The 21,543-nt window shown below is 40.6% G+C and overlaps 1 protein-coding gene across 1 annotated transcript in view; it reads left to right on the forward strand.

Annotated features, from left to right (window-relative positions):
• The window catches only part of TEX11 (testis expressed 11), a 1,226,647-nt gene that overhangs the window by 1,074,902 nt on the left and 130,202 nt on the right, over nt 1-21,543 (forward strand). The window contains exons 25-26 of the mRNA XM_044268992.1: nt 5,930-6,017; nt 13,945-14,079. Coding sequence (XP_044124927.1) covers nt 5,930-6,017; nt 13,945-14,079 — 223 coding nt within the window. The remainder of the gene's footprint in view (nt 1-5,929; nt 6,018-13,944; nt 14,080-21,543) is intronic.

Below are 21,543 nucleotides of genomic sequence, written 5' to 3' on the forward strand. Positions count from 1 at the left end.
CGGCTGAACTTCTTCGGACCCAATCCAGGTGAGAAATACGTGAAGTTCGTGAAGAGTCTAGTGTCTAAGACCCTACTATACCGGGCAGAAGGTGACGGTCAGCTGCCACGTTGGGTGGACCTCCATTGGAAGTTACGGTTGCGGGACAGTGGGAGCCCAGTCTCCATTCCCCAGCGGCAGTGTGAAGTGCAGGGAGGGGAGAGCAGCGGCCTCCCTCCCCAGCGGCAGGCTGAGTTACAGGGGGCAGAGGTAGTTGTTCCTGCCCCCCAGCAGCAGAGTGATATGCCGGGAAGGCAGTGTGAAGTGGAGGGAGAGGAGAGCAACGTCCTCCCTCCCCAGCGGCAGGCGGAGTTACAGGGGGCAGAGACAGTCGGTCCTGTCCCCCAGAGGCAGAGTGTCCTACAGGGAATAGAGAGCCCAGTCTCCTTTCCCCAGCAGCAGGACACTGTATTGGGAGCGGAGGCGGTCGGTCGCCCTCCCCAGCGGCTGGAAGTATGTATGGGAGAGGAGCACGTTACCCCCTCTTCCCAGCGGCAGCTTAACGCACCAGGGGGAGACAGTAAGCCCCACAACAGTGCAGATGGGACCGTGGTCTCTGCACTTACAGCACAGGGGGTAGGGACAGTCGGTCCTGTCCCCCAGCAACAGGGCTGTTTAGCCAAAGGGGAGACAGTCGGTTTCCCCCTCCAACAACCAGACTCCAACCAGGCTTCTTCCGTGGTAACGCTGGCACCAGGGCAGAGTACCGCTGATCCCTGCCCACAAAGCAACCTCCACTCCAAGCCAGGGAGCAACTCAGAGACCGGGAGTACCAGCTACCAATATAATCTTGGTGGATTCACTGGACAGAGACAGGCTACGAAATTCAGCAGGTCCAGTATTTGGTTGTGGGTGGGCTGCCAGACTAACTCAGGTACCGACCGGCGTGAGGTCAGGTATCTGGTTAGTCTTCCCTGGGGGGGGAGATGTGTGGCGAAACCAACCTCGCCACTGGGCTTTGGAGGGGGCTGTTTGAAGGCCTCTTGCCTCAGGATTATGGCCCATGCTAACTTTTGAACCCCTGAACCTATTCCAGTGAATTTTGGATAGGTTTGTCCCCCAAGTTATACTGTTTAAATTGATGTAAGTTATATGTATGGACAATGTAATCTCACAAAGTTGTAACAACTTATAATAAGTGTAACTTGTCAGCTTGGGAGGAATATGCTAGGTGTGGTTCTATTGTCCCATCGTCCCATTGTGTGTTTAAATGGTGATGTCTGTCCTGTTGTCTCCACATGTGTATTGGTGATCTCCCCTTTGTCCTGAGAGATAATTAGATTGTCTTCGGTCGTCTCCCAGGCAGAGAGGAGGAAACCATGATGCATTGTGGGGATATGTTGTATCTGTCCTGTGTCGCAGTCTCCCTTCTGGTCCTCTAGGGGGCGGGAACGATTGGTTGCTGTATTTACATTGTGTGTGTTGTGAATTACTGATTGGTTGGATTTCAAAACCCTGTGGGCAGTACTATGTTTGGTTTTTATCAATAAAAGAGGCTGTACTTGAAGTACAGTCAGAGCACTGCTGACCCTCAAGACGGAGCTTTGTCTCGTTATTGGGGGGATTCCCTGTATGCTGTTGGAGACTGATTGCCAGGAGTGTAAGCTGACTGATACGCTTTTCCTGTTCGTCTGCCGGCAGCTATTTGTGAGGTTCCAGTTTGGAGTGCTATTTTGTATCCAGTTCGGGAGGTTGGTGTTCTGCAGTAGCTGTGCCTGTCTCTCAGAAAGGGGCATATCGCCTAAACGGATTTTAACCCCTTGTCTGCTGAAACGGTCCGTTACAACGGGTTTCTGTACTTGCAATGTACGCTTCAACAATGTCCACAGTGGAATGTGAATATTTTCCTGTGCAGATGTCAGGAGCTAGCACATGTATGTCTTTAGGGTAGCTCAGCCTCCCTCCACACACTAACTAGTCCATCTCCTTACACCCTAACACAATTTGTCAGGATGTTGTCCATGCTGTGCTATTAAGTGAAAGTACATAACAAATCACAACATTTAACTGAAGAAACATTGCATTAACTCTGTCAATCTTAAATAGACCTTTGCAATGGTCCCTCTGGGGTATTGCAGCTTGGCCAAATATGGCCAGCAACACCTTGTGGTCATACCTTTATGGTGCTAGAATAAGCAGGGTGGCCGCCCTGATGAGCTCAATCCTTCCCAAAGATAAACCCTGCAGCTGCTCCAGCACTTGTCTACTAGCACCCCACCCCTGCACTTATTAGTAGTCAATATGTTAAAAGTATTTTGGCATGTCTGTCTAAATAGTGTCATAAGCATTTGATGTATGTGCATGCTCCATAAGTTACAGGGTCGCCTCCTTTGCTGATGAATTGTCTATGACCATTATATGGTCACTTGAAGCATCTTTCACATCAATTTCAAAAACATGATTTTGTTATTATACAGAACTAAGACTTCCCATTGACCAATACTGTAAATATACTGGCCTACTAAATTATGTAAATTAGGCCTAGTTTCATCACCTGTAAGACTGAGCTATTTACACAAGCAAATACAGGGGAAAGGGTATGAATCAAGGTGCAGGACCCAAAAAGGAGGAATATGTATCTCAGTAGGTGACAAGTAGCAGTATCTATAAATGAATTTAGATATTAGTAGACTCAGTCTGTGAATTTATATAAAGCATCCATAGTTCAGTTTGTTCATTAAGTCCCGTTGGGGAGAATGTTGTTAAAATTACCACTCAATCTCCTTCTGAAGCACACTCTCTTATGCTAGTCTACCCCTCTTCCCATAGATTTCAAACATTGTGGGTCCTTCAGGGGTGTAACTACCATAGTGGCAGACCACGCGACAGCTATGGGGCCCAGGGCAAGAGGGGGCCCAGTTGGGATCATCCTCTCTTCTACTGTCGGTGAAAACTTGGTCAGGACTCTACCCTCTAAAGGAACAACTTTTAGCAAATGAGGCAGTGTAAAAAATGGCCCTGGGGTCATTGAAAGGGGTTTAGGCAGAAACCCTTCTGTATTGTGTGGGGGACCTGGTTTGATCCTTACTTCTCTATGTACGCCACTGGGGTCCACACTCCAGATTGCCATGTCCTTCAACAGGTTTTTCCCCTTTTGTTGTTAATGTCCCTCATATGTTCCCTGATATGCCATTGCAATTCCCTAGTTGTTTTTACAATGTACTCAAGGTTACAAATACAAGGTTACAAACATAGTAACATAAATTAGGCGTATTTCAGGTGCAAATTGCGGTGCAATAGCTACTTGCGCCGCAATCTGAGACTTTTCCTCACTCACGCCAGGTCTAAAAAAAAGGGAGTGTGTTGCTGGCAGAGAAGGGAATGGTCCAGCAGGCCCATCTCATTTACCATTTTCTACACCTGTTTTAGGCGTAGAAAAAGGTCTAAATGTAAGACATCTATAAAGCTAGAAGGCATTTAGTACTGGCAGAGGATCTGCCGAAGTTATGAAGAGGCTAGTCCCTCTTCACAACTTCAGCAGAACAACCGCCAGCTTAGGAATTTAATACATGTGCCCCATAGCTTGTAAGGCTGAAAAAAGACATCTGTCCATCCACTTCAGCCTCTTATCCTGCAAGTTGATCCAAAGGAAGACAAAACAAAAAAAAAATACGATTTAGAAGCCAATTTTACTCATTTTAGGGGGGAAAAAATTCCTTCCCGACTCCAATCAGAATAACTCCCTGGATCAACGGCCCTTCTCTAGAATTCTAATAACTATATAACCTGTTATATTATTACACGACAGAAATACATCCAGGTCCCTCTTGAAATCATTTAGTGAACTCAACATCACCACCTATTCCAGTAGAGAGTTCCATAGTCTCAGTGCTCTTACAGTAAAGAATCCTCTTCTATGTTTGTGTAGAAACCTTCTTTCCTCTAACTGCAGAGGATGTCCCCTTGTCTTGGGTATAATTAGATGATGGGAGGATGTCTGTACTGACCCTTGATATATTTATACATAGTAATTACATCTCCCCTCAGTTGTCTTTTTTCTAAACTGAATAACTGCTCCGGTTCCCGTCCGATAACCATGACGTAATAGTACGTTAAATTGCGGCAAGTCGCCTGCTGCCATGGCGTACTATTATGTCCTGTGTCAGGAATAGCATATTTGGTACTAAACAATAAAGCCACTTTAAATTACAATGTAGATTAAGCTTTGAAGTCATTTTTTGTTGCAGTGATTCCAAATTCCAAATAATCCTGGCAGACTAGGTGTACTTCAGCGATAGTGTATAGTTTATGTATGGCGTTGTCCAGAATTTACTTATTTTTTTTAATTCTGCCCCCTGTACCTGTATGATATCATTAAGGTGTATGTTATAGTGTTCTGCAGCAGCTGAGGTGTGAGGATGTTTTGCAGCAGCTCACTGTGTATTATGATGTTCTTCAGCAGCAGATTTTGCTCCAATACAAATTCTGTTAAAGGTATACCATGTGCCATTTATAATACTGATGTCTTTGTATGTGTAGAGGAGTCTTTGAGCCCCCAGGCCCAGGTGTGATTGCCACTCTCTATAACTACACCACTGGCCAAAGATGTCTCAGCAGCAAACTCTGCAGTCTTTAGGAGAACCTGTTGTGGTGGTCTAGGTTGAATGGAGAATTTTATTTATTTATTTATTTTACACATTTATATAGTGCTACTATATTCCGCAGCGCTTTACAGACTTTAGCATCAATTTGTCCCCAATGGAGCTCATAATCTAAATAAAAAAAGAAACTGAACTGTTCTAATCAGAGGAATGTCAGTAGTGACTGTATTAAATACTTATATTTTTGGTGTAATTTAGCTCTTATTAAGTGCCTTGTGTTTAGTAGATTTATACATAATAATTTCTGTCCCCTGCACACCGTCCTGTCCTTAAAGATACCATCCAGAAAAAGGGAACTATGTTGAATCAGCCATGTTGAACCCTAAGATAGCCCTAATATCACAGATTTCCGTGAGTTGATACATTAATTGTATCAGTGGGAAATCAAGTACTGAATATGGGTTTTAGACAAAATTAGAGAAGCGGTAAAAATTGTATCAAAAGGAGCGAGTTATAAACCAAATAGAACCACACTGTAATGTAATGGAGTAAGAATAATAAACAAAGAGTCTGCTACTCTGTCAGAATATAGACTTGTAAAGTACCCCCCAGAATGTCAAAATTGTTTTCATTAGAACTCTCGTAGGTCGTAGACTAACAGTTTGTGTAAAGAATTTTAAAGAGCTGTACTGAAACCAAATCATTTTTTAAATAATATTTGTAATATACCTTATCAGAAAAAAAAACTTGTCTCCACTTATCAGATTATTTTCCTCCCCATTCTAAAATAAAGTAATATTCTGTGCTTATTTTGACTGGTGAGGATGAATGAGCAGCTAGAGATGGAAACAGGCATATTTTCTTCGATAAAATATATTACATTTCTAATATTTCCCTGTACTTAATTGATGCAAAGTTTGTTGCAATATTAGTGACAAGTTAAGTATTACACAGGGGTTAACACGTCAGTGAATGGACTATTACCATACATAAACCAATTGACTAGACAAGAAATATAAGTAGAGGTTTGGAACAGCCAACCACCCTCCTTCAGCATTTAAAAAAGTAGCAAGTGATAGGCGAGAGGTTTTACCGAGCCAAATAAATGACCAAATATCGCTTTCCAGAACAGAATTGTTTTTTTAAAGACAACCATTTGAGTACGTTCGGAAACATGTACAGGAGCCTCATCAACGGCTTAATTTTAAAAAGATTTGCTCAACTTGTTGCTGTAAGGGGCAGAGCTACAAAACTACTTATAATATCCAGACCCTTGTTGCAAGTGGAGTTTTAAAATAATGTTTCCTTTCTTCCTTTCTTTTCTTTACATTATTATGATTTTTTTGTAGGTTCAGCTGCTAACTAAATCACTGGAGAATATTAAACTGTGTCGAGAGGTTTGGATTATTTTACAGTCTACTGGTACGGTATTTTATAGTCTCAACACAGTAGCCAATTTTTCACATGCTCCTTGTATGGTAACTGCAAAGCTATACAATTAAACCCACTCTGCAGAGTACAAGGGTTGTGTACAGCATCTTTCAAAACCATGCCATTCTGTTGCATCTAGTTCTATAGAGATATCTTCTGAAAACCACGGCTGCAACACTTCGAGTCTGAAGACATATTGAGGACTATGAGCATTGGAAAAATTATTAGTTTTTAGTTATTAGTAAATAACTTTTTAGTTATTAGTAAATGGACTAGCTAGGATTATTTCATATGCCACAGCCATTCACTCTTCCACAGATTATTATTCCCAGGTGTTCTGTACATTATTGGCCATTAAAACCATAGACAATAGCAAACATTGCTAAATGCAGCATTAGGGCTCATGCATATGACCGTATATTTTTTTCTGCATCTGATCCGCTTTTTTTTGCGGGTCGGATGTGGACCCATTCACTTCAATTGGACTTCAAAAGAAGTGTGTTGTCCGCATCTGTATGTCCGTTCCATAGCACCCGCGAAAGAATAGAACATGTCCTATTCTTGTCCGTATTACAGCCCAGTCAATTAGCAAAAAAGGCTACGGCTGTGTGTATTTCTTATTGGGATGTGCAGGAGAAGTTTCAGTATTTATATGGCAAAAAACAAGGGGATCCGCTCACTTCTGTTTCCCTCAGGACAGGTGCTCCAATCCAAAAATGAGTCACCCCTCAAAATGGTAAGTAAATATGTAAAAAGGAAGGATTGGTCACTCTTACATGGAAATATAAGGTATTTGTTTTATTAATATTACTAATATAAGTTAAAATGCAAAAACAATAATATAAAATGCATAAGATAGAACAATCTCCTATATCTATTCTCTATTTGTAATGTATATAACAAAGACAATGATAATTTCAATGCTGGACAGAAAACAGTGTCACAGTGTCTCCACTTGGATTCGATAGTCTGTTATGTGGAAGACAAATTGATACAAATATTCATATTCGCCCAGTGATTTGGATACAGTTTCAGTTGAATGAATAAATCAGCTGTATAATGGTAGAGAATGAGTCTCTAATATTTGTGTCAAAGTCCATATATATGAACGAAATCCCACTCTTTGTTTCTGCTCCTTTTCTAGGTGTTATAGTATATGGCACTAATAGTCCATGCAAAATGCTTTGAAACACAGTGAGTATAGACGAATTGGCCGCTATAGGCCAATGTTGCACCGTATGCGTCTGCTGACTGATGTACTATATTTGTAAGAATTATCGCTGTATGTACAATTTCAGTCTTCACAGGCAATGTATTTGATCGGTGTTAGCTGGATGTTATACCCACTGGGATAGTGGGCTTACCTTAGTTGAAGCCGTCGGATAGAGGTAAGGGCTTGAATGCGAGACCCTGCTTAGCTGGATCAGCCAGCGTCCCGGCTGCAGGGCTGCTCGCGTCCCACGTGTTCTCCGTGGGAAATTTGAACCGGATATGCAAAGTCCTTCTCTATCAGCGCTGGTAAATGACGTATTGCGATGATTTCAACAATGGATCCAAGAGTTTCTTTTTCTTTATAGTGCACTTGGTAGAAGATGGGGTATTCGTCCAAAGGTGTGACGCTAGACGCGTTTCGGGGAAACACTGTCCCCTTCCTCAGTAGCATACTCCCATCTTGTAAAACCTCGTAATTTATACTGGTGTTGGTTATCACCAAGGTCCGGACTGGACTCTGGAGTGTTTCATTCAGGGTCAATGTAGCATTTTTAGATATTATTTTAATGCATTGTTTTCATATCTCAATCTAAGTCATTGTCATATTTGTACCTAACATTCTGGTCTACAGATATAGGGTATCATATCAGATATTGATATTTCATTTCTTAGTTTTAAACATATGATAAAAATACACTTTAAAAGTATGTAAAAATATAAATAAATAATACCAAACATACTCAAGTCTGTTATTCCAAAGCTTTTTTAGAGGGTTTGTTCATCCTTCATTTAAATCTTCTTTTCATTGAAACAAACACACTTCACTTCCAAAAACGCACCTTATTACAAAAAACGCAGATGCGGTTTTGCTGCGTTTTTTACAAATTTGATGCGCCCTTTCTCCTCTTTCACTTCCCAAGTGTCCAATATTATTCAGAGATGTTATATATATGCTATCTCCTATTATGCGGTGTATATAGCAATAGATACAGTGGCAGTAGAAGAGGTGATAAGATGATAAAGGGGTGGCACGTGTGGGGTAGAGGGAGAGTCGTGGTGCTGGGAAAAACAGCCTGACAACGACTCTACATCGACACCCACACGGACCACCCATATTCTATATGAACCCGAAAATTTCTAACTCCGCATTTAGGCCTCTAGGTAAGAGACTACCAAATTCATAGATTTTTCTAGATTCCGCCCTTGATAGTCTCTCAATTTGGTTGCCTCCTCGCCAATGTTTCTCCACCCTTTCCAGTGCCATGAAAGACAGACCCTTAGGGTTTTGTTGATGTACGTCCTTGAAGTGCTTGGACAGCGAGTGTTTTTCATACCCTTTAGAGATATTATTAAGGTGTTCCGCTATCCTAACCTTCAAGGTACGTTTGGTCCGCCCAATATATTGTCTCTGACATGGACACTGGATTAGGTAGATAACATTGGTGGAGTTACATGTGAGAAAGTGCTTGATGGTCATGGTATGTGAGTTTTGTGTGGAGGTGACTGTGGTTGTTTTCCTTGGGAATTTGGTCTTCCTACATCCCAAACAACTACCACATCTGTAAAAGCCCTTCTGTTGGAGCCAGTTGGTTACTTGGCCTTTTTTCTTTTTTTCTTTTACTGAAGGAGCTATTTGGATTCCCAAATTGGGGGCTCTTGAATATATGATTTTGGGGATTGGTGGTAGGAGCATCCCTATAATTTTGTCCCTATGTAGATGATGCCAATGGGATTTTATAATGGATTCTATTTGTTTGGCCTGAGTGTTGTATGGTAAAATGATTCTAAACTCAGAATTATTTTCTTTTTTACATTTTTGTGTTGGTTCAAAGAAGGTTTTTCTGTCCAACTCTTTTACTTTGACAAGGGCCTCATTAATAATTGTATCTGGGTAGTTCTTTTCCTTAAATTGTTTGCTCATACTTATGGCTTCCTCCTCAAACTTGTCCTCTTCCGTGCAGTTGCGCTTAAGGCGGCGGAACTGCCCGAATGGGACGTTGGTTAGCCACCTTGGTAGGTGGCAGCTTGAGAAAGGAATATAGCCATTCCTGGCCGTGGGTTTATGGAAAGTGTTACATACATATTTGTTGTTTTTTCGTATGATCTCGATATCCAAAAATTCCACTCTCTCATTCCCAATGTTGGAGAGTGGAATTTTTGGATATCGAGATCATAGGAAAAAACAACAAATATGTATGTAACACTTTCCATAAACCCACGGCCAGGAATGGCTATATTCCTTTCTCAAGCTGCCACCTACCAAGGTGGCTAACCAACGTCCCATTCGGGCAGTTCCGCCGCCTTAAGCGCAACTGCACGGAAGAGGACAAGTTTGAGGAGGAAGCCATAAGTATGAGCAAACAATTTAAGGAAAAGAACTACCCAGATACAATTATTAATGAGGCCCTTGTCAAAGTAAAAGAGTTGGACAGAAAAACCTTCTTTGAACCAACACAAAAATGTAAAAAAGAAAATTATTCTGAGTTTAGAATCATTTTACCATACAACACTCAGGCCAAACAAATAGAATCCATTATAAAATCCCATTGGCATCATCTACATAGGGACAAAATTATAGGGATGCTCCTACCACCAATCCCCAAAATCATATATTCAAGAGCCCCCAATTTGGGAATCCAAATAGCTCCTTCAGTAAAAGAAAAAAAGAAAAAAGGCCAAGTAACCAACTGGCTCCAACAGAAGGGCTTTTACAGATGTGGTAGTTGTTTGGGATGTAGGAAGACCAAATTCCCAAGGAAAACAACCACAGTCACCTCCACACAAAACTCACATACCATGACCATCAAGCACTTTCTCACATGTAACTCCACCAATGTTATCTACCTAATCCAGTGTCAATGTCAGAGACAATATATTGGGCGGACCAAACGTACCTTGAAGGTTAGGATAGCGGAACACCTTAATAATATCTCTAAAGGGTATGAAAAACACTCGCTGTCCAAGCACTTCAAGGACGTACATCAACAAAACCCTAAGGGTCTGTCTTTCATGGCACTGGAAAGGGTGGAGAAACATTGGCGAGGAGGCAACCAAATTGAGAGACTATCAAGGGCGGAATCTAGAAAAATCTATGAATTTGGTAGTCTCTTACCTAGAGGCCTAAATGCGGAGTTAGAAATTTTCGGGTTCATATAGAATATGGGTGGTCCGTGTGGGTGTCGATGTAGAGTCGTTGTCAGGCTGTTTTTCCCAGCACCACGACTCTCCCTCTACCCCACACGTGCCACCCCTTTATCATCTTATCACCTCTTCTACTGCCACTGTATCTATTGCTATATACACCGCATAATAGGAGATAGCATATATATAACATCTCTGAATAATATTGGACACTTGGGAAGTGAAAGAGGAGAAAGGGCGCATCAAATTTGTAAAAAACGCAGCAAAACCACATCTGCGTTTTTTGTAATAAGGTGCGTTTTTGGAAGTGAAGTGTGTTTGTTTCAATGAAAAGAAGATTTAAATGAAGGATGAACAAACCCTCTAAAAAAGCTTTGGAATAACAGACTTGAGTATGTTTGGTATTATTTATTTATATTTTTACATACTTTTAAAGTGTATTTTTATCATATGTTTAAAACTAAGAAATGAAATATCAATATCTGATATGATACCCTATATCTGTAGACCAGAATGTTAGGTACAAATATGACAATGACTTAGATTGAGATATGAAAACAATGCATTAAAATAATATCTAAAAATGCTACATTGACCCTGAATGAAACACTCCAGAGTCCAGTCCGGACCTTGGTGATAACCAACACCAGTATAAATTACGAGGTTTTACAAGATGGGAGTATGCTACTGAGGAAGGGGACAGTGTTTCCCCGAAACGCGTCTAGCGTCACACCTTTGGACGAATACCCCATCTTCTACCAAGTGCACTATAAAGAAAAAGAAACTCTTGGATCCATTGTTGAAATCATCGCAATACGTCATTTACCAGCGCTGATAGAGAAGGACTTTGCATATCCGGTTCAAATTTCCCGCGGAGAACACGTGGGACGCGAGCAGCCCTGCAGCCGGGACGCCGGCTGATCCAGCTAAGCAGGGTCTCGCATTCAAGCCCTTACCTCTATCCGACGGCTTCAACTAAGGTAAGCCCACTATCCCAGTGGGTATAACATCCAGCTAACACCGATCAAATACATTGCCTGTGAAGACTGAAATTGTACATACAGCGATAATTCTTACAAATATAGTACATCAGTCAGCAGACGCATACGGTGCAACATTGGCCTATAGCGGCCAATTCGTCTATACTCACTGTGTTTCAAAGCATTTTGCATGGACTATTAGTGCCATATACTATAACACCTAGAAAAGGAGCAGAAACAAAGAGTGGGATTTCGTTCATATATATGGACTTTGACACAAATATTAGAGACTCATTCTCTACCATTATACAGCTGATTTATTCATTCAACTGAAACTGTATCCAAATCACTGGGCGAATATTTGTATCAATTTGTCTTCCACATAACAGACTATCGAATCCAAGTGGAGACACTGTGACACTGTTTTCTGTCCAGCATTGAAATTATTATTGTCTTTGTTATATACATTACAAATAGAGAATAGATATAGGAGATTGTTCTATCTTATGCATTTTATATTATTGTTTTTGCATTTTAACTTATATTAGTAATATTAATAAAACAAATACCTTATATTTCCATGTAAGAGTGACCAATCCTTCCTTTTTACAAGTTTCAGTATTTAACAGTAAAGGATGAGTTCACACTTCAGTTATTTCCATCAGTGATTGTGAGCCAAAACCAGTAGTGAAGCCTACTCGGAGAGAAGGTATAAGGGAAAGATCTGCAGCTGTTCTGGGTTTGACCTGCACCTGGTTTGGCTCACAATAACTTATGGAAATAACTGGCTAAATAACTAAAGTGTGAACTCAGCCTAACATGTACAAAGTGAATTCGGGGGTAGGTAGAACAGGAAGTCTGTGAGATGCAACTCCAGCCAACAGCAGAAGCACTATGAGTGATGTCAGAGAAGGTGGAGATGTTTTGGCAACTTGTGCTGTACAGCTCAGTAAGCTGTGTGTTACTCAGTCATTATTGTCTGACTTAGGCCTCTTTCACACTTGCGTTGTCCGGATCCGGCGTGTACTTCACTTGCCGGAATTACACGCCGGATCCGGAAAAACGCAAGTGTACTGAAAGCATTTGAAGACGGATCTGTCTTCAAAATGCTTTCAGTGTTACTATGGCAGCCAGGACACTATTAAAGTCCTGGTTGCCATAGTAGGAGCGGGGAGCGGGGGAGCGACATACTTACAGTCCGTGCGGCTCCCAGGGTGCTCCAGAATGACGTCAGAGCGCCCCATGCGCATGGATGACGTGCCATGCGATCACGTCATCCATGCATACGGTAAGTATGCTGATCCCCTGCTCCCCACTACATTTTACCATGATCAGGATTTTTGGCCGGAGCAAAAAGCGCAGCATGCTGCGGTATTTTCTCCGGCCAAAAAACGTTCCGTTCCGGAACTGAAGACATTCTGATGCATCCTGAACGGATTTCACTCCATTCAGAATGCATTAGGATAAAACTGATCAGGATTCTTCCGGCATAGAGCCCCGACGACGGAACTCTATGCCGGAAGAAAAGAACGCAGATGTGAAAGAGCCCTTAACGACCTATAGTGTACAGAACATTTTAAAACTTGCAGTTTGGGGGGGAGGGGGACATAAAGAAAACATTTATTGCTGGTTACAGATGGCATTATTAAACCATCAGCACTGATGTCCGTTTAAAATCATTATGAATAATTTATGTTTACATGCAGGTCTACTCATCTGTTTGCCGGCGCTGTGCTCTGAAAATGGTCCATCAACAGCCTACATTCATTCACACTGGGGATGGACAGCGCTTGCTGTAAACATATTTTACATTCTATTACTATGGCTGATGGAGTTTAGGCTGAGGGCTGACACCTGATGTCTGACCCCTGACGGCTGATGGAGTTTGGGCTGAGGGCTGATGGAGGAGGTATTTTTTGACTGACGTCTGAGGGACAAAGGAGTTTTGAGTTAGGGGGAGGGATATTTTTGGCTGACATATAAAGGAGGAGGGAGTTTTGGCTGACGGAGGAGGGCGTTTTGGCTGACTGAGGAGGGAGTTTAGCCTGACAGAAGAGGGAGTTTGGTCTGAGGGAGGAGGACTGATGGAGTTTGGGCTGACGGACGAGGGAGTTTAGTCTGACGGAGGAGGGAGTTTGGTCTGAGGGAGGAGAACTGATGGAGTTTTGCCTGAAGGAGGATGGAGTTTTGCCTGATGGAGGAGGGAGTTGTGGATAATGTCTGAGGATGCCCTAATATGTATGCCGTATAATATGTATGCTGTACAGATAAGTGGAACTGTATGTAAACATAAATTATTCATATTACATTATTGGATGTGCACCAATGGCTTAATAGTGCTTATCTTATTACTAGCTGCATGGATGTAAGGTTCCCAACACATGTGCAGCTGGTAATATTTAGTTGCCAACCCCTTTATTCAGTGGGAGCCCTTTTCAACCATTTTCAGTAGATAACTGCTATTAACTACAGCTCAGCTTCATTGACTTGTCTTCAGCCATTTCCTTGCTTCACAAAATATTTGTCGGCAATTGTTATGAATAGAATAAATACCAAATGCTTTAAAATTATTTTTTCCTTTTCAGGTACTTTTTCCACAGACCCTACTGAGATCATTTTGCTTCTTTTTGAGTTCGAAGTAAGAGCAAAATTAAATGATCCAGGGCTGGAGACTGTATTGGAGTCAGTGTGGAATTTGTCTAGCCTGGACACTAAAACATTGGAATCTATTGCATGTAAGAAGCTTGGCTGTTCTCGGAACTGTTATGCGCAACTACCTCTCCATAAAATACAACAGGCAGACTGGGCCCTGATTTCGATACAAATGTGGGAATCAAATGTATTGGTCAGTCCGCGATTTAAATTTTAGGTCCTTGAAAAGGCAGTCCTTGAAAATCAAAGATGAAGTCAGCATCCTATTAAAGTGATATTTCTTGGCTAAACTCAGGCATAATGCAAGCAGTGTTTTAGCTTAAACAGAAGGCTTTAGCAGAAATGTTTGCTAATCTGCTTAACCTCTTAAGCCACCGTCATGGACTGCACCACATTAAGCCACCATGATGTACAGGTTTGTCATGGCAGCAATCTGTCACCATATCTGCATATCTGGTAAAGGGAGAGAAAAAAAAAGGGTTAATCCTGTACTCCTGTAAAAGGAGAAATGAGATAAACACACAGGGCGCCAAAGGTGGAGACCAAAGTGGAAGAAGAGGTTATTAATAAATGAAGAAAATGAAAATGACTTATAGTCCAGGAAATACTGAACAGTGAGGTCGTAGAACAGAAGCAGGGCAGCCTAGGTGATGGACTATAAGCAGGGATGCAATATAGTAATAGTGAAATGAGGCAAAGGAAAAAAATCACCAAGTGGCGCCTGACCGCTAGTAAAGTACAAATATGTAGGCCAATAAAATCAATAAAATATACACCGATAGTAGGAGCTATAGATAAAAAATAAATAAAATATAAATGAATATAAACCCCTTACCATAAAAAGGAGGGGGGCATTTCAGTGCTCAGTAACCATATGATAAAACCAAGAATCAACTGGTGAATAATATCAAATGGAAAATATAGAAACAATTAGACGGTGATAAACACCAAACTCACTTCACCAGGATGGGGTGTAGTGGGATAAAACTCAAGACACCTAAAACAACCACCTCCCTCGGCTGGCTCGCTTGTAGAATGACTGAAATATACGGCAGTCCACACCAGGAACTTCTGGTGTAATTCTTTAATGTAAAAATAAGTCAGGTGGGCTCAACGTGTTTCGGGGATTACAGACCCCTTCCTTAGGAGCAGAGAAGGTATCAGGCTTATACAAAGTATTATAGCAATCAAACATCTCAATATAGCAAGTTCAATTCAAATCAGAGGGCGTTTTTGACGCCAAAAATTCGTCAAAACCGGAAGTGACATCAGTAGTCAGAAGATGAAATGAGAGCAAAACATATAATACAATAGATAATATAATATAAAATGAATATTTAGTGGTATAGATGTACATAGTAATATGTCAGCCCTGTTTACATAGATGTAAAGGCAGAAATGAGACACAGGTGGGCGGGGACTAGAGTTCAGGACCGTGGAAGACACCAACCGGAAGTGCGACCCAAAGCACGGCGACAGGGGAGCAGAAGAAAGTAATAGTGTTGGTGAATAGGAGGTGGGTGGGGTATGTGTTGTATAAATGGGTTCTAATGGGCCGGGCAAAGGACCAGTGCTAACAGCAATATATGGGACCGGAAATACTAGTTCCGGTAGGTGGAACGCATCAACCGGAAGTGCGTTCCACCTAACAACACCCGAGATTTCCGACATCTGAGCCGCAGGTGGCGGGATAGAAATGGAACGCAAATACAACCCGAAATTAGGAAGTATAAGTTTAAGTAAGCTAGGGATATCCATACTAGGATCTGGGGAAGAAAAAAATAACAAAAATAAAAAATGGGAGTAGCTGTGGTACTAATTAGAGGATATATCCTTATATAAATGCAATAAAAAAGATCAGTATAGAACAACAATGGGGATGATAATAAAAAAAAGGATATATAAAGAAATGCATATGTATATATGTATATATATATATATATATATAGTACATAAACATATAAAACAGTGAATGGGAACGAAGAAGAATACATGATAAATCGTACATATAATAGAAACCTAAAAAGTCATCCATAAAAACACTATCGGTGGAAAAATAAATAAGAAATAAATAAATAAATAATAATAAAAAAATAAAAAATAAAATAAATATATATATATATATACACACACATATATATATACACATACACACACATGTCTGGGCAAGGAATAATGTATAACACCCCTTAAAAAAGTGTGGCAGAACATGTATATAAAAGATATATAAATAATATGTAAAAAAATATATATGTGGAAATACTGTACTAATAATACTACTGTACACATGCGTATAAATATATGGATATAAAAGGAATATAAATACACATTTGAGTCAGGGTAACATAAAAAAAATTGGCTGAACGTGTATATAATAAATATATTTAAAAAAAATATATAGAAAATATATGTAAAAAATATATATATATGTAAAAATCAATATGTATATTGTATATATATATATATATATATATATATATAAAAAGGACCACAATCAGTACCTGGGATGTTTAATTCCTTCCTCCCGTGTGTGATCATCCTACAACATTTACACCTGGTTTTGTTACATTTAAAGATGCCTAGGGGTCAGCCTTAGCTGCCGTGGGTCCTAATGGGCCTCCAAAAATAGATGTTTGAACGTATTTTTGTTTCAATTTCGGACAGGAGGGGGCAAATATGTTTTTCAGGGTAGGGGCTCGTCTGAAAGTAAGGGAAGGAGTGAGGGGAAGATTTTTCCCTAATATAGGGTCTTTTTGTAGGATGGGCTAATGTTTGGTTAATATTTCCCTAATCTTTTTATGTTCGGTGTTATATCTAGTAACAAGACAGGATTGAGTGTCCATTCTTTTGGCGGAACATTCCTTCTTGTCGATAGACCTAGGCCTGAGGGACTCTTCCTGGTCTAATTGCAATGCCCGTTTCTCAGATCCTGCTATAAGTGATTGGGGATAGCCTTTTTCTATGAAACTATTTTTTAGGGTAGTTAATTGTGTCTTGAGAGTCTGGTCCTCTGAACAGTTCCTTCTCAGGCGTTTCATTTGGCAAAAGGGAATGTTCCTTTTCCATTTTAGATAATGACAACTAGTGAAATCTAGAAAACTATTCGCATCCACTTTCTTGAAGAAAGTTTTTGTCTTAATAATGTTATTAGTGGAATTAAGATCGATATCTAAAAATACAGCTTCTGACGGATGGTATTCCATGCTAAAATATAAGCCCCAATCATTGGTATTAAGTGCATTGTAAAAGGATAAAAGTTCAATCTCAGTACCCTCCCAAATAAATATAATGTCGTCGATATAACGCCAATAAAATTTTATCTTGGGGTTATGAAGAAGATTATGTAATTCTTCGAAAAGGCCCATAAGAAGATTAGCATACGACGGCGCAAATTTAGTCCCCATCTGTTGGATATAAAATTTATCATTTAAAGTAAAATAATTATGGTGAAGAATAAAATCAATGCCCTTACAGATAAAATCTTTTTGTGCACTAGGTAGTGACAAATCTCCTTCCAAAAAATGTTTGACTGCCAGTAGGCCTAGATCATGTCTGATGTTGCTGTATAACGAGGTTACGTCAAGGGTGACCCAAAGATAGTTATCTTGCCACTGTATGTTCTTAAGGAGATTGAACAGGTGGGAGGAATCTCTTAAGTAAGACGGCAACTGTAGAACATATTTTTGGAGGAGTCGACATAAGCTGAAACATTAGTGGTGAGGGAATCTATCCCTGATATAATCGGCCTGCCCGGAGTTTTTTTTTTTTTACATTTTTGTGAATCTTGGGTAGAAAATAGAAAATGGCGGTGGCCGGATGGAAAGGAATAAGGAATTGTTTCTCCCTTTTATCTATGATCTCTGAGGCATAGCCTTGTTCGATCAATGATGTGAGAGATTTTTTTAAAACATCTGTCGGGTCCCCATCCAAGGTTCTATAATAATCTGGGTCTGTGAGTATTTTATTTGCCTCTTTCAAGTAGTAGTCAGTATCCATGATTACAACTCCCCCTCCTTTGTTATCATTCTTAATAACGATTTCGTTATTACTTCTCAGATTCTTCAAAGCTTTGTTCTCATTAGAAGTTAAATTATGCTGTTTGACCACAGAAGGTGATTTTTTTGGTAGTGGTGAAGGATTTAAACTCATCGAGGACGATGTTGTAGTAGCTCTCGAGGTGTGGTCCTTTACTCTCTAGGGGATAGAAGGTCGATCTCATTGAGAGTTTAGATCGTAAAGGAGTAGGGCTGGTGGAGGACTGAGTGTCTTGTCTAACTACTGATGGGGTGAAAGAGTCAACAGTAGGCAGTGTAGCTTCTAGCTGTGTAGCAGTAATGGCTGGTTTAGTGAGTTCTTTAATTTTGAAATGGTGTTTGAGGGTGAGATTCCATATGAATTTTTTAAGGTCAACAAAAAGTTCAAAAGGGTCAGAAAGGTTGGATGGACAAAAGGATAGCCCTTTACTCAACAATAAAATTTCTTCTGTGGACAGAATATGTTTAGAGAGGTTAAAAATACATTTGGACGTAATATCTTCAGTCTGAGGTGGAGTGTCACCTGCTAGGATGGTCACAGAAAGAATGGGGGCCTTGTCAGGGTCTGGGGGAGCTATTGTGACAGTGGACACTTCATTTTTCCTTTTTTCTTTTCGGAAATACTTAGACTTTCCTCCACGGCATCCTCAAAAACGTTTTACCTTTTTCTTGATTGAGATAATGGGGTGAAGAATTGGGTGATCTTGTGGTTCTGTTTGTTGGATGTCACCCTGCGCGGTGATGGGCCTGTTGGTGTAAGAAATGGGGAGAATTGTTGGACACTGCACAATGTGGGTCTGGCTGGTGGTGCAGGAGGAAGTGGGGTGATGTCTGGTGTTATTTTCCCTAAAAAAGGGCTCTCGGACAGGTTTTTTGGAAAGGCTAAAAAATGGTCACCGTGAGTGGTCGATGTGGAGTATATAGAAAGGTTGAGTGTGGAATCTGCTGGATATTCTTTTGCTGATCCCTTGGAAGATTCCCCAACGTTACCACTACAGGGGGACGAAGCAGCCAGGCTGCTACTAGTGGGTGATTTTAGAGTAGGGGTGGGCATAATATGGATAGAAAGTTCCTTGATATAATCTACCGTGGTATTAGAAGTTAGAGGTCCCTCATCCTGTGTAGAAATAATATTTAGGTTGACAATGCTTCAATTGCTAAGTGGCTTGTCCTTATATAGTGAGTCAGGGGCCAAAATAGGTGTGGCTAGCTTTGGTAGGATCTCTAATAGGAGGAAACTGGTGGGGATGAAACTTATACTGCTCTCTAGAAGGAGCTATTGATTGGTGCCTATGGTAATTCTTATTGTAGAAAGTTATTCTCTGCTGGTGATATGTGGTAGGGTGGGTAAACTCACTTTCCAGGGGTATCAAAGGGAGAATTTGGGAAGGTCTAGTAGTGTGGGTGTTTTTGAAATGAACACTATGTTTCTGGGACCATTTTCTTTCCTAATTTCTGATTTTGTCCTGTCGGTAGTCGTTAAGATCCCTCAGAAGTTTATTACATTTCTTACGTACCTCATTATATTCAAAGGACCTCAGAATACTATGTTTGGATATATTGGGAAGGGGATTACTAGAAGACAGAGATAACCCTAAGTGGTCCAAAGTGTCCCTTAGGTCTTGACAAATCATTTTCCCTTTTTGTATTAGTATTTCAAGAAATTGGACTGAACAGTGGTCACTAATGTCCAACCATTTTCTAGAAAATAAAACATCATTGTCGAAGGTGGGTCTTAACGGAAGTCTGAGGCCTCGTGGTATAAGTTCTAAACAATATAGCACGAGAGAAAAAAACTGTCACTCTCACTGTGTAAGTAGTTCTTGGTGATGTCAATTAGGTTTTGAGCTCCTTTATCCTTCTGGGTGGTCCGTTGGCGGTCATCAGGAGTCGGGCATCCATCAGGAGACATGGGCATCCAGTTTATGAAAATCCTCTTTGGATAGTATAGAGCTAAGCTCCCTTCGGATTCTTTTAAATAGATCAGGTAGATCTTTCTCCACATAGGTCGAGTAATGAATCGAGGTAAAGGGAGAAAAAAAAGAGGGTTAATCCTGTACTCCTGTGAAAGGAGAAATGGGATAAACGCACAGGGCGCCAAAGGTGGAGACCAAAGTGGAAGAAGAGGTTATTAATAAATGAAGAAAACGAAAATGAATTATAGTCCAGGAAATACTGAACAGTGAGGTCGTAGAACAGAAGCAGGGCATCCTAGGTGATGGACTATAAGCAGGGATGCAATATAGCAATAGTGAAATGAGGCAAAGAAAAAAAATCACCAAGTGGCGCCTGACCGCTAGTAAAGTACAAATATGTAGGCCAATAAAATCCATAAAATATACACCCATAGTAGGAGCTATGGATAAAAAATAAATAAAATATAAATGAATATAATCCCCTTTCCATAAAAAGGAGGGGGCATTTCAGTGCTCAGTAAACATATGATAAAACCAAGAATCAACTGGTGAATAATATCAAATGGAAAATATAGAAACAATTAGACGGTGATAAACACCAAACTCACTTCACCAGGGAGGGATGTAGTGGGATAAAACTCAAGACACCCAAAACAACCACCTCCCTTGCCTGGCTCGCTTGTAGAATGACTGGAAGATACGGCAGTCCACACCGGGAACTTCTGGTATAATTCTTTAATGTAAAAATAAGTCAGGTGGGCTCAATGCATTTCGGGTATTACAGACCCCTTCCTCAGGAGCAGAGAAGGTATCAGGCTTATACAAAATATTATAGCAAACAAACATCTAAATATAGCAAGTTCAATTCAAATCAGAGGGCGTTTTTGGCGCCAAAAATTTGTCAAAACCGGAAGTGACATCAGTAGTCAGAAGATGAAATCAGAGCAAAACATATAATACAATAGATAATACAATATAAAATGAATATTTAGTGGTATAGATATACATAGTAATATGTCAGCCCTGTTTACATAGATGTAAAGGCAGAAACGAGACAGAGGTGGGCGGGGACTAGAGTTCCGGACCGTGGAACGCACCAACCGGAAGTGCGTTCCAAAGCACGGCGACACAGGATATATGATAAATGACAGGGGAGCAGAAGAAAGTAATAGTGTTGGTGAATAGGAGGTGGGTGGGGTATGTGTTTTATAAATGGGTTCTAATGGGCCGGGCAAAGGACCAGTGCTAACAGCAATATATGGGACCGGAAATACTAGTTTCGGTAGGTGGAACGCATCAACCGGTAGTGCGTTCCACCTAACAACACTCGAGATTTCCGACATCTGAGCCGCAGGTGCCGGAGGGGGCGGGATAAAAATGGAACGCAAATACAACCCGAAACTAGGAAATATAAGTTTCAGTAAGCTAGGGATATCCATACTGGGATCTGGGGAAGACAAAAAAATTAATAAGAAATGGGAGTAGCTGTGGTACTAATTAGAGGATATATCCGTATATAAATGCAATAAATAAGATCAGTATAGAACAACAATGGGGATGATAAGAAAAAAAGGGGATATATAAAGAAATGCATATG

Source organism: Bufo gargarizans, chromosome 9, assembly GCF_014858855.1.
Source record: "Bufo gargarizans isolate SCDJY-AF-19 chromosome 9, ASM1485885v1, whole genome shotgun sequence".
Classification (NCBI taxonomy): domain Eukaryota; kingdom Metazoa; phylum Chordata; class Amphibia; order Anura; family Bufonidae; genus Bufo; species Bufo gargarizans.